Genomic DNA, 13,873 nt, shown 5'->3' on the forward strand with positions numbered 1-13,873 from the left:
GATAAGACACAACAACAATTCGCTGAAGGCATGTTTAATGTCAAAACGAGCCAAAGACCAAAAAAACTGACAAGGACAGTTAAGCCCCTTTTATGGAGACAAATACTATGCTATTCATAAAAAGGCTTTTGGATTTTTCAATCGAAATAATAGCAAGCTTACTTAAAAGATTATAATTAGAGAAAAATTATCGACTGTACTAGCCAATTTTCACAAATTTAAAGTTGTTTATAAAAAATTATATCATGAATGATGGTTAATTACGTTTTTTGGGTAATCAGTCATACCGCATGTTGCTATTATTACCATAGGAAAACACCCGAGACGTCCATAAAATATATAGGTGCTCATATCATTGTGTACTCACACATGGCGGCACGAAATACGATCGGAAATCCATTTGACGATATCTCAACGTTTCAAAACGAAGTGAAAAATATCATGCGCCACGCGGGCGCTTACATTTGTCACTCTATGCGCCATTTCTGGTCGATAAGCGCAATTGGCGCAAGGCGCACGTCCTTCCCGATCACTGCAATTTGGACCAACTTGAAAACTGGGCCAAAAATCAAAAATCTAAATACATGTTTAGATTCAGCATATCAAAGAACCCCATATATTCAATTTTTGTTAAAATCAAACAAAGTTTAATTTTGGACCCTTTGGACCTTAATGTAGACCAATTTGAAAACTGGACCCAAAATTAAAAATCTAAATACACGGTTAGATTCGTCATAACAAATAAATAAATGTGGTCAAAGATTTTACAAATCTAATGCGCCATACTGGTCTTCCTTTATAAATATGCATTTCTTTAAACATAATTTAAAAGCAGTGTAAGGGAAGTAACCAAAACGTTGTATTAAATTATCTTAATTGTTCATTAACCATTACTTTATACATAATTTAAAAGCAGTGTAAGGGAGATAATTTCAATGATGTATTTGATTTATCTCCCTTACACTGCCTTAAATTATGTTTTGTACTAAAGTATTTGTCCATTAATGAGGACAACCTTGTTTTTCCCCCTTTTTGCCCCTAATTCTTAAACGGTTTGAGCAATAACCCCCCAAAGCAAATCCTAACCATCCCTTTGTGGTATGGAAACTTGTAGTATAATTTCAGAGAGATCCATACACCGTTCCACAGTTATTGTCTGGAAACTAGAAAATGCTTATTTTTTGCCCCTTTTTGGCCCCTAATTCCTTAACTGTTGGTACCATAACCCCCAAAATCAATCCCCACTTTCCTTTTGTGGTATTGAACCTTATGGTAAAATTTCATAGAGATCCATTCACTTAAACTAAAGTTAGAGTGCGAAAACTAATGCGTCTTCGGACGACGACGCCGGACGACGACGACGACGACGACGCCAACGTCATACCAATATACGACCACAAAAATTTTTTTGCGGTCGTATAAAAATAATACAAGACTAACAAAGGCTAGAGGCTCTAAGACTAAAAGGTCACTACACATCTTTGTCAATAACCATATCCCCATGTGTTTCTTTCATCACCTACATGCATGTACCAAGTCTTATGATGTATATATCTATTCAATTATAAAAATCTCAAGAGTTGCAAAGACGATTGGCCAAAACCTCCAAGTACAGACTGGTATCAAACTCCGAATGGAACCCATTCAATAGCAATGGAAAAGAAAATATTTCTGGAAGTCATCGTTTCTTAAAAAATACAAAATGCATATATATAAGCAAGACTAAGTTATTGATATACGATATGAATGATGCTTGAATATTAGCCAAGTTTATACTAGAATTTAAATAATAATCAGATTCTGTCCCGCAATGTACAATTATATTAAAACAAAAACTTTTGTCATTGTTAATTCAAGATTCTATCCGGTAACAATTTGTGAAACCTCCTGCCCTATGATATCCTGAAGTTTTACTTCAATTGTACTTCCCTGGAAACGTGGAATTTTAACTTGCCTACAACTTGGGTCTATTGCTGATTCGATTTCAGAACCATTGACTGAGATGCAATAAGAAAATTGTGGTGTGCTTGATTCGTTTACGTTCCATTCGATTACTGATTCTGTAACTTTTACTACTTCAAAACTTACTGGAAGTATTTTTGGCTTGCATATGTTGGTATCCATAGAAATTTGACCTCTAGCATCATCACATCCTGGTTTCGTTCTACCTCCCGTTTGCATCATTAACTCGTCACAGTCAACTGATTCAATTCTGAAATTGTTGTTCCACTTTTTACAAGCATCTTCTTGGTTTACCAAGTATTGCCCATTTTTCAAACATTCCCAGCATCCATCTTTGCTTCTTTTGAATGTACCCTTGTACTTGGCTCCACGTGGATTTTCACCATTGCCATGCCAATCTTCAACAAAGCAAGCTACAGGACTTGAAAAATATATATCTGGTAATGGAAAATCCATAGTTACCATTCGTATCCATTTTGATTTTTGTGTATCATATACCCAGAGACCAAATTGCGTGTTACCATTCTTGTTCCATCTTCGAACAACCAAAGTATACCATTGATCTGGTTCCCATCTGTGTTCAAAGTTCATGTACTTTAACCCTTCTCCTTCCCCGCCAAAGCGTTCTGTAAAAGAATTTCCTTCAGACTTGAAAACTGATTCTATCGACCTTTGTGTTCCTACTGGAGGATCCCATAACGAACAAATGAAGCAGTTTCCGTCCTCGTGACACTGTATTCCACAGTATCCACCTCCAACTCCACCCATATTCCAATTTAGACAACAATAATAAGTATATTTTGGGCAAAGATCTTTAGGTACACATACATTTTGTATTAAGATATCCCCTTCGCCAGAATGATCAAAATATGTAATCACCGATGGCGCTCTGTTTCCAGACATCTGAAAAAGATATTTTGAAGAATAATTGATATGACTTGTAATAACGACAACGGCAGTTGTCAAGCAAACATGAATATTATTCAGGGAATAAGGCTCATTTCATTCATAATGGTTTGAAAATATACGAAAGAATTTCATATTTCTATTATGAACTAGGACTGTCTTTGGTTTTATTGCTCTCATGCATTTGATACATATTGAACTGACTGAAATTTCCGCGCTAAGTCCTTGAGGATAAGGATTAATCCTGAAATGCATTTCAAACGCAGCAACATTGGTGCGTCTTGATTTGTATCGTTTTGTCATTCTTTTTATTATTCTTTTTTTATTTTCTGAACATCTTTTTACGTTTGAGTTTTAGCAACATTATGGTGTGTTTCTGAACATAGGACCAAATTGTAAATGGCTCAGTGGTATAGCTTGGTCCTTTTTCTAGTGAGGCAAAGCAATACAAGGCCTCAGCAAGGGTCAAAGATCGCAATGCTTCTTGGTAAGGGATGGTTCAAGGGCGAAATCAGCATATCAAAAGAGTTTTCAGCATCTATGTCAAAAGGCTATTTTATATGTTTGCTTAACGTCCAGTGGAAAATATTTCGTTCATACTCAGGATAAGAACAAATCAAAAATAAATCCAGGAGTAGGTTTAACAAAAAAAAAATGGATGACTGCCAAAAGAAATGAAAGAAGGAAACTTTGTAATGCAACTGAAATAAGATGATATTTTGGATAGGGTCCGAAAAGTTCTAACATTTATGCATGAGGACATCTATCACCAAGTGATCCCGCATTATGCCAAACAGGTGCCAACCCCCAGCATGGATTCACTGACGGACGGGAAAATTGAATGTTACCATACACCATACATACATGTATACCCTACTTTAACACTGGCAGCTGACATTTTTATGCTGGATACAAATTTTATTAACTAGCTATTTTATAATTATAAAAGATTTTTTTGTTTGCAGTTGTTTATAATATTTCAAATCATATTGGCGTTAGTAAAAAAATATATGTGTTGACTTCAACTTTACCATTAAGAACCCTTGGTCCACAACTTCATAGGAAGCAACAATTCTCTGTCACAAAAATCATTTCAAGAAAACAAGATGTGGAATATGAGGGGCCTGATGGATTATTTTCGTTCTTCGTGATCGGCGCATTTTCGCTATCGTGATCCGTTTTTCTACAGATTTTTTTTTTTTTTATATTTTCGTGATCCGTGATCATGGAAATTTATTTTCTGTGAATCGTGATTGACAAAAAAATCAACTCGTGAATCGTGATGAGACCCCTCCATCAGGCCCCTCGAATATCGTATCAACTGGGAGATATATATATACTCCATATTAAGTAGCCTAACGAATGAAAATGTTTCAATATGAAAATGGAAAGATTGATATGGATAATTTGAAATCATCGTATCTGTCATAAAGTTTAGTATTACATATTTCTGTCAATTTCTATATGAAACAGACCTAACTATTTGTGTAATCCTTTACTTCAAGTTAAAAGGAATAGATGCATATTAGCATGGTCACCAAACTTTAGATATTCAGTAACAAAACGGTAAATATTTAAAGAGGAACCAGAAGTTAAATTATAATACTAGCTCCGTTTTCATTCTAGTTATAAAAGCTTCTATATGCATGAAGCCTGCATGGATCGAACAAAAGAACAAGTTGGCGTGAAAAGGAGCTAAATTGTTCCCAAAGAAAGCCAGCTGGCTGTTAAATAACACGTTCACTAACAGCAACAAATATGTTGTCAATGAATAAAATATTGACGTCTTTATGATGTTAGTATTACAGAAATTCATGAGTCAGTGATATTTAAAAAGTCTGTGTTGTAACGGGACTTATAGTGTCCTCTATCGCAACACTCATTTATGGACTGCACATTGACATTAACACTGTAGACGATGCATACCTGTGGATGCTACTCATGCAGGGGTTGCTCTTGGGTAGTGTAAGTTTGGAATCTTGCCTTACGACCTTTTTAAAGGAAATGAATAAAACACACTCAATTTCCTGGTAAAATGCAAGAAATTTTAATTATTGGAATTTCCTTTCTTTTCAGTCATGACGGAAATATCACATGCAGTACATAAATTATATATAGTTCAAAGGATAATCAGAGACATATACATGATATATACACATGTTTATATATGTGTCTCTGGGATACCATAGTACATTATCAGTTGATAATAACACATGAATTTCTGCTATAGATATTCCTTAAAACAACTTATGAACGGTATGCCAAATAACTTTGATGTTTATATGCATCAATGCAAAACGCATGAAGCACCTGCATTTATTTTAACTACGATCATCCTTTTTATTTGACATGAAGTGAATGACCTCATGAAACACATTTACTATATATAACGTTATATCTCAATATAATTTAATTACTGGAGTAGAAAAGACTAAGATCATATTTTATTTTTAAATAAAGAATTAAATTGATTAACTATATTTTCTAAATTACATAATGAAAATATTTTTCTTTTTTTATTAATTTATAATTTATTTCCTTCTTTAAATATTTCAAATGTATGTACCTAAATATTAAATAAATCTAACATACATTTTTTAAATAAAATAAATAGAACAATTATAGAAATAAGGAGATGCGGTATGATTGCTGGTAAAATGCGAAAATTCTGACAAAATATTTAGTTTGCCTATACAGTCCCCGTCGATACCCGACATTCTCCGACTCCCCAGTCGAAATTGAGATTTCCTTTACAAACGATGGAATTTGTTGCCAAAATAAATACTGCCTCATATTATGCTAAATGTATTTTAATTAAATAAGAATAAGTATAAGAAAAACATTTTGATTCGGCATAAGTCAAATATACAACACAAGCACCAAGGAGCTTTTGACCGAATATAAAAACATATACATAACATATTATTTAATATTTGTTTATTTATAATTAGTATTTTATTTATTCCGTGATACGTCAATCACAGTCGTAGCTGAGCATTTTGATTGGTAATTTTTCATGAACATTCTTGTGTTGCCCATGCAATGTATTACTTACTGACTATTTGTGAGAATGAAGCTTTTTTTATTTACATTTTTATAAATATGGTTAAAAACTTGGATTTGATGATAATTCGGAATGCTTCGTACTTCTTGCAAACATTTAACTTTCCGTGCTAAAAATAATAATCTAGTAAGGTTCACATGACTTTGTAGTTTTGTTTATCATCTAGTGTACCAAAAGATAATGTTTATTATTCAACGCAGGGAGAAAATCCCGCACCCGGACGGGCTTTAGTTGGTCCCTTAACAATAATGTATAGTTCAGCCTGGGACTATTATACCATCTATCAATATATTATGTCCCAGGTTAAGCGAAATGACGCCACACTAAACTCCATAACATGCATACAGATGAACTAAAATTTATTTAATTTTAAACTTATTTTCACTTAGTTAATGTGTTCTAGCTCTTATCCATGATATTTCAACAACAGGAGTTTATATGATATTTTGTGCATCTCACCTTATTTTCCGCCCCCACCCCCCACCCCCACCACCTGAAAAAAAAGAAAAAGAAAAGGAATCAATGTACCAAGCGCCTGTTCATACGTGGTGTACAGATACTGATGTGGCTAAAAAAAATAGACTACTGAAAAGTCCAAAGTATGTTGATTGTTTCCAGTCGTAAATTACAAAATAACAAAATGATGGATAATCTTGATTTCTAGTATAATGATGCTGATCGAATCAGTTGACATAAAGTATAAAAAGCTAGTTAGAATAACAGTAACTTACTATTGATAACTCTTTGTTGTGGCCTAAACATCTAATGCTTAGCCACGGTATTTTTTTTCTATCGACTGGGTCGATTAAGAAATTATAGTTGCAATATGATGATGATCTTTTATGAGGACGCATGAAATTAATAACGTGTTGTTTTCATTTATTCTAATACATTATTATGGTTTAAATGACATATTTTTGATTTTTTGTAGTCAATGATTTGTATAGCCTTTACTTTTTAAAGTCTACAAATTCTTGCTCTAAAGAATAGTCCTACTATTTAAAATTACATATCCGCACGGAAATGAACGTATTATTTCCGGCTACTGTTCCGGAGAATATTTGTGTTTTGGAAAGTTTGTGAACGTTGAACAGTTGAAAAGGAAATAATTCATGGACATGTGTAGATATATATATATATACATGAGTGTATGAAATGATCTTAAAAGAAAGAAAACGACGCAATTACGGTGGTAAGAGCTAAACCATAATAGTCAAAATAAGTTTTCTACGTGCCAAATTATAATGACCGAGCTGGCGTGCAGACGACCTGGAAAAAGTTTCGTCAACATAGTCATGATCACAACCGTAGCCGGGTGTGTGTGTGTGTGTTCGTACGACCCCCCCCCCCCCCCCCTTGAAAACAAATAAGCACTGTTAAAGTCGACGTTCAGTTTGAATTGTTGTAACTGTTAAAGTGAGCTTCGCGAGTCCATGTAACCCCCCTTGGAAATTCCTGGCTACGGGCCTGATGATAATATAAACTGTACTGAAAGGATTACATTTTGTAGTACATGTAGTATGTGGGTCCTTTTGGAACACTTTCCAAATGATATAAATATACTCACATTTTGGTAGCTATCTTAAAAGATTGTGTGACAAGAGACAGGTGTTTACTTCCCTCACACATGTCACCTGACCATGCAATATTTTTAATGATATAACTAAAAACCATCAAAATGTACAAAAGAGAAAATAACCTATAAAGAAGATATTAAAATATCTATAATGTCTCCTTGATAGAATTGAACAGATGAGATGCATAGCAGTTAAATGTAGGTACATGTATTTAAATTAATCATCATTGTCATAAAATGTATTGACAGTGACTGCATCAACATTTATCAAAGCAAAACTGACAAGTTTAGCATGTTTAGTAAGGATGAATGCTAATTTAAACCCTAGTCCTATAATATATGCCTTTGCATTATATTTTCGTTACTTAACGTTTTTATCATGTTTATGCTGATATTTTCATTTTTATTTTTTTTAATTTGAATTGTTGAAAGTTTTTCCTGAAAGTTATATGGATTACCATGATTACGAATACAATGTAGATTTCTTCTTTTTGTCAATTTCATTTAAATGACAAAATTACAAATGTACGATAAATGACTGGTGGTTTGAGAAACATTGAAATTGAAATTACGACTGATTGATTTTAAAGGAAAAAACAATTACAAAGTATGTCAGAGGATCATTAAAAGATTAGTGACCGATACGATTAGTGGATTACTTGTACATGTAGTTAATTAGCTTGGGGTCATAAACTTGTCACAAATAGCCATGTAAAATTATAGTATTTTCATATGAATGAAAATGAAATATAATTGATCTCCAAAAAGGCAGTGCACACTGAAAAAGGCAAAGGGCGCGCTGGAAACTATAAAAAGAGCACAGGGTGCCATTCAAAAAAGGATGGGCTCCGCACCCTCTGTAACACTAGCCTAGCTGTAACACTGCCAGTTATCATGGTTATGTTATCTGTGTTGCAAGTACATTTATCTGTGTTGCAAGTACATTTATCTGTGTTGCCAGTACAGTTATCAGTGTGGTCAGTTAAGGTTATCTGTGTTGCCAGAACATTTTAATATATCTGTGTTGTCAGTGAGGTTATGGGTATCTCTGTTGCCAGTGCAGTTATCAGTGTGGTCAGTTATGTTATTTGTGTTGCCAGTACAGTTATCTATGTGGTCAGTTAAGTTATCTCTGTTGCCAGTACAGTCATCAGTGTGGTCAGTTAAGGTTATCTGTGTTGCCAGTACATTTTAATATATCTGTGTTGTCAGTGAGGTTATGGGTATCTCTGTTGCCAGTGCAGTTATCTGTGTTGTCAGTGAGGTTATGGGTATCTCTGTTGCCAGTGCAGTTATCTGTGTTGTCAGTGACGTTATGGGTATCTCTGTTGCCAGTGCAGTTATCAGTGTGGTCAGTTATGTTATTTGTGTTGCCAGTACAGTTATCTATGTGGTCAGTTAAGTTATCTCTGTTGCCTGTCAGTACAGTTATCTGTGTGGTCAGTTAAGTCATCTGTGTTGCCAGTACAGTTATCAGTGTAGTCAGTTAGGTTATATGTGTTGCCAGTACAGTTATCTGTGTGGTCAGTTAAGTTATCTCTGTTGCCAGTGCAGTTATCAGTGTGGTCAGTTATGTTATTTGTGTTGCCAGTATAGTTATCTATGTGGTCAGTACAGTTATCTCTGTTGCCAGTACTGTTATCTGTGTGGTCAGTTAAGTTATCTGTGTTGCCAGTACAGTTACATGAATCTGTGTTGTCAGTTAGGTTATATGTGTTGCCAGTACCGTTATCAGTGTGGTCACTGAGGTTATCTCTGTTGCCAGTAAAGTTATCTGTGTTGCCATTGATGTTATCTTGGCTGCCATAAATATATATATTGGAAAATGTTGTTTGTGCTGTATTTTGACCCCGGCCTCTCCTAGAAATTTGTTTTGCATGCACACCTATAAAAATTGCGGTTTTTATCCAACGCAATCATAGGTTTGAACGTTGTTTTCAATTTAGACCTATTTATATTTTTTCGTTTGGGCTTGTATTATATTTGCCTTCAGGTTTATATGATCCGTTCATCCTATTTCGACTTTTCAAAATTCAAGAGTCTATCCTACAGTCAGGGGTACTACTTGTAGAAGTAATTTTTATTTACTTGAAGAAGTAATATTAATATACTTATATAAGTAAATTTGTAGGATACTTATACAAGTGTATTTTATTTACTTGTATAGGTAAATAAATTTTTGGCTTAGTTATGTCCCTTAGACATTCAAATTTTTTTACTTATATAAGTAAAAAAGTCATCCTATCTTCTTTTCTTGAATTCTTAGGACTTCTTTGTTCTAATAGAATTTTAAATTGTCTGTCCTTTGCAGATGTCTTTACTAATCGTGTAAGTGTAATTTCATGGACAATGAAAATCTCATTTGTCTGTTATCTTCAGAACACTGCTCATTTACAAGACCCCAAGGGGCAATTTTTGAAGGCCTTGCGCAAATACTTAAGATCTTTGCGCAATCAGTTTCTTTGTTGAATTAATGAGATGAAACATTGAACTCTAATCAAAAATTATGAGCTAACCTGGGAAAAATCATTAAAGGCATGTTTTTACATCTCAAAACTTGAGAATTTTTGTGGGATTGTAAAAAAAATTTACTTATACAAGTAAATTTTTGAGAAAATTAAGGGGAGATTATTCAAACATTATAATTAACTTATATGAGTATATTTTTTTTACTTCTTCAAGTAAATAAAGATAACTTGTACAAGTAGTACCCCTGACTGTCCTAAATTGAGGTAAATTATATGGCCTTCCAAATACCGTTTCGATTCCTAACATCACTGAAGAGACATTAATTGTCGAAATCCGGATATGGTGTACAAATTTTTGCACCTCATGTTTGCGGTATACCATTGGTAAATGTTGAATATTGCGGAAAAGACGGTATACCGCAAACTAAAGGTGCAAAAATTAGTACACCATATCCGGATTTCGACAATTAATGTCTCTTCAGTGATGTTAGGAATCGAAACAGTATTTGGAAGGCCATATAATTTACCTCAGTTTAGGATAGATTCTTGAATTTTGAAGAGTCGAAATAGGATGAACGGATCATATAAACCTGAAGGCAATGTATGTATATGTTAATATCTGTTTTACCAGTTATATTATCTGTTGTCGGTAATGTTTATCTTATTGCCAGTTATATAATTTGTTAATCTGTGTCAGGGCTTACGCTAGCAGGCGACTGGGGCGAGAAAGTCGCTTTCCCGTCCGTCACTTTGCTTTGCCCAACTGTCAAAATGAAATCTTGTCGCCCTGTTGTTCACGATACTCACTTTCAGTCGCTTTCGTCATCGGCAATATTCAACATTTACCAAGTTGATGAAACAGCAATTTTTTATTTAAAAGTAAAGAAATTCAAAGACATAAACGATTTAATTTCTTTAGAAAAGAGGTTAAAGCATTGATTTTAAAGTTGGTTGCATGCATGTTATTTTCATAAAGACAAATTTTTTATCACTTCCGATACTTGTTACTCGAGAGTGTACATCAAATCATTCTAACTTTCGGCAAAATAAGTTTGTTACTTCATTAGAACGTGATGAAATTTGCCTGAAAATTATAAATTAAAGTTGCTCAACTCTGGGACTATAACACTAATATAATTATATTATGCCCAAGCTTAACTGTGTTTAATAAAACTGTTAAAATTATATATCTTTTTAATGAGAAATACTTAGTTTCATAAACATGATAACAGGGTAGTTTTTAATTGAATTTTAATTGATATAACAACTTTCTTCACCTTTTTGATATAAAAAAAAATCTTTTTTTTATTTATTTAATTGCTTTTTTCTGACCAGAGGACTAATATGATTGTGCAACTAGATATGATAAAATTAAACAACTTTGAATTTGAACTGTTACCATGGTTACTTTATACCCAGGTACAAATTTTACAAAAGATACATATGGCCCTTTGTATGTTATAAAGTAAAAACCAAACATTGTAGCACCACAATTGAACGAGCACTTCTCTTTCAAATCTCACCACTTCTCCCTCTCAGTTTCAAAAAGAGAAGTCACTTCTCCCTATGATTCTGAAGTAGTGTAAGCCCTGTGTGTTGCATTTAAGGTTCTCTGTGTTGCTTGGTTGCAGTTTTATTGTTGTTTACCCCAAATCTACTTGTTTTCAAAAGTATTATAAGTAAAATGTCTGTAAAATATGCCTATAATCGTTGACAATTTGGTTGAAGTCACATGTATGTAATATATATACATCATAACTGACAATTCAAATTTCAAAATAGGACTCCAAAGCTTTTTGCTGACAACAATTCGTTGGAATACGTTGTAGTTCATATTTAGAATATCATAAATTACAAGTCATAATGCTAGTGCATGGTACACTGTACAAATAAATGTTAAAGTATTTAACATGTAGATAAATTGTTATGTATTGTCAGTCTGTCGGTGTCATTAAAGTTTTTATTTCATTTTGAGTACAATAATCAGTACACAATCTGTGTTGACCCACAATGTAATAAATGCTTTCATATTTTATCGCTTGCATAATAAACAATGATTTAATGATCATGTTTATAATGGTAGCATAAAACAGGTACATACATTTCTTAACTTTGATATCAACAACATATAGTTTTTGAAGAATAATCTATGTATTAGAGATTTGATGATTTTAAGACAAATTTTTTGTTTGCTGATTTTCTGTGCTTTCTATACAAATGTTCACCCATTTTGAAAGATTTCAATCAGTAATATTTCAGATGATTTAAGAGATAAATGCATTATTTTTTCGATTTTCAGTTGTAGTTCATCGAGCCAGAGTTGTATGCAAAATTTTACTAAAATCTGTGGCATAGCCCATTTACTGTAACTTGGCCTTAATTGCACCAATTATATGTTTGATTTTACTTTTTTGGGGTTGGTCTTACCTGACAGAGTACTATGATGTCCTACCACAGAGAAGGTAATCTGTCAAAATTTTTTTAAATCGGATTTAAAAGTCGGTAATATGAAAATAGTCTATTGCTTATATGATTGTGGTGGAAAATGCCCACAATTAATTAAAAAGGTTCCTAAGAATGGTAATCTGCAATGAAAAAAGTCATCTTATACACATATATATATATAATATATTTTCAGAAGTGACAAGCAACTGTGGGAGTACTGGAGAACAAGAAAGAAGTAAAAGACACTGTATAATACCAACAGACTAGCTGCAGTAAAATGAGTGGACAAGCAATAACCATTATCCACTTTAATGATGTGTACAACATTGAACCTCAGAAAGAGGAGCCAAAAGGAGGGGCAGCTAGGATGGCATCGTACATTAAGTCTTGTCAAGAATTAAATCCAGTAGTACTCTTTAGTGGTGATATACTCAATCCATCACTAAGTAAGTAATGGTTTGACAATAAGTTACACATTATATATGATTAAGAAGAGATTTTGGATATAATGTCAATAAGACAGAAACACACAAATCAAAAGACCAGAAAGGAAATCTAAGGGTAAACATGGTCTTCAGCAAATGTCTACAAGCCTGAAGGCTATTGATAGGGGGTATTTAATTTTGTATTTTGAAATTTATAAAAAAAAAATTTATTTTTGGGCTTCTTTCTCCATTGTTTATATTTCAACACCCCATTATCTAAATTTTTTAGGCTCATTTCTTTCCTCTCTTTTTCCTTCTTTTTTTTTGCCCCATTATTCTCTGCACTGTAAACCCAATCAAGACCCTCATCTATATTTCAAGCTTTAAATTGCCATGAATCTAGACAAGTTGTGAATACAATTAACAGAGACAAAATATCTGATATCTAAACCACATTCTTTAAAGAATGAACAACATGTCTTCTTCAATGAAAAGAAGAAAATACATTATATAGACAGTTCTTGTGAAATGACAATTAGCACATGATTAGTCCAACGGAATCATCTACAAGTAGAGTGGACAATCTTACAACAGTATCATTGTTTAACAAACTAGGTTAAATGACCTTAGTGAAATTTTGTCTGTTGCCTTAGGAAAATAACATTTTCAAAAATATTATAACATTCAATCTGATTGAAATACTGATCCTTAAGTGTCTACACTTTGCTTACAAGTATCTGACAACATTCCATTTTGTACATGACATATATGAATTTTTGTTTTTAGTGAGTATTTTTATGAAAGGGGATCAGATGATACCAATTATTAACAGTTTAAATGTCCAGTGTGCTGTATTTGGAAATCATGACTTTGGTAAGAAACAACACAGTTATCAGATATCTTAGTTAATATGCAGTTTACATTTGATTAAATATGCAGTTTACATTTTATCAAATTTTCAGTTAAATATGAATACATTTTATAAAATATGCAGTTAAACATGAATATTACAATTTAAAAAATTTGG

The 13,873-nt window shown here is 33.0% G+C and overlaps 2 protein-coding genes across 3 annotated transcripts in view; one reads left to right on the plus strand and one right to left on the minus strand.

The window, feature by feature from the left end:
- Window positions 1-1,747: 1,747 nt before the first annotated feature.
- On the minus strand, window positions 1,748-7,566 carry LOC127703101 (uncharacterized). Its single transcript, XM_052207531.1, has 2 exons — window positions 7,500-7,566; window positions 1,748-2,865 (listed from the first exon to the last, which is right to left on the minus strand). Exon 2 carries the CDS (start codon window positions 2,863-2,865, stop codon window positions 1,861-1,863), a length of 1,005 nt encoding a protein of 334 aa, XP_052063491.1. The 5' UTR covers window positions 7,500-7,566; the 3' UTR covers window positions 1,748-1,860.
- Window positions 6,978-13,873, plus strand: part of LOC127703100 (NAD 5'-nucleotidase-like) — a 58,576-nt gene continuing 51,680 nt past the window's right edge. For both annotated transcript variants that reach the window (XM_052207529.1, XM_052207530.1), the window contains exons 1-3: window positions 6,978-7,124; window positions 12,615-12,867; window positions 13,633-13,719. In XM_052207529.1, the coding sequence (XP_052063489.1) occupies window positions 12,699-12,867; window positions 13,633-13,719 (256 nt within the window). In that variant the 5' untranslated portion in view covers window positions 6,978-7,124; window positions 12,615-12,698. The remainder of the gene's footprint in view (window positions 7,125-12,614; window positions 12,868-13,632; window positions 13,720-13,873) is intronic.

The sequence above is a fragment of the Mytilus californianus genome, unplaced genomic scaffold, assembly GCF_021869535.1.
Source record: "Mytilus californianus isolate M0D057914Y unplaced genomic scaffold, xbMytCali1.0.p SCAF_5, whole genome shotgun sequence".
NCBI classification, from domain to species: domain Eukaryota; kingdom Metazoa; phylum Mollusca; class Bivalvia; order Mytilida; family Mytilidae; genus Mytilus; species Mytilus californianus.

Bases quoted from the DNA above. Each gene is read 5' to 3' on its own strand.
- LOC127703101 (XM_052207531.1), bottom strand. From the start codon at position 2,865: ATGTCTGGAAACAGAGCGCCATCGGTGATTACATATTTTGATCATTCT.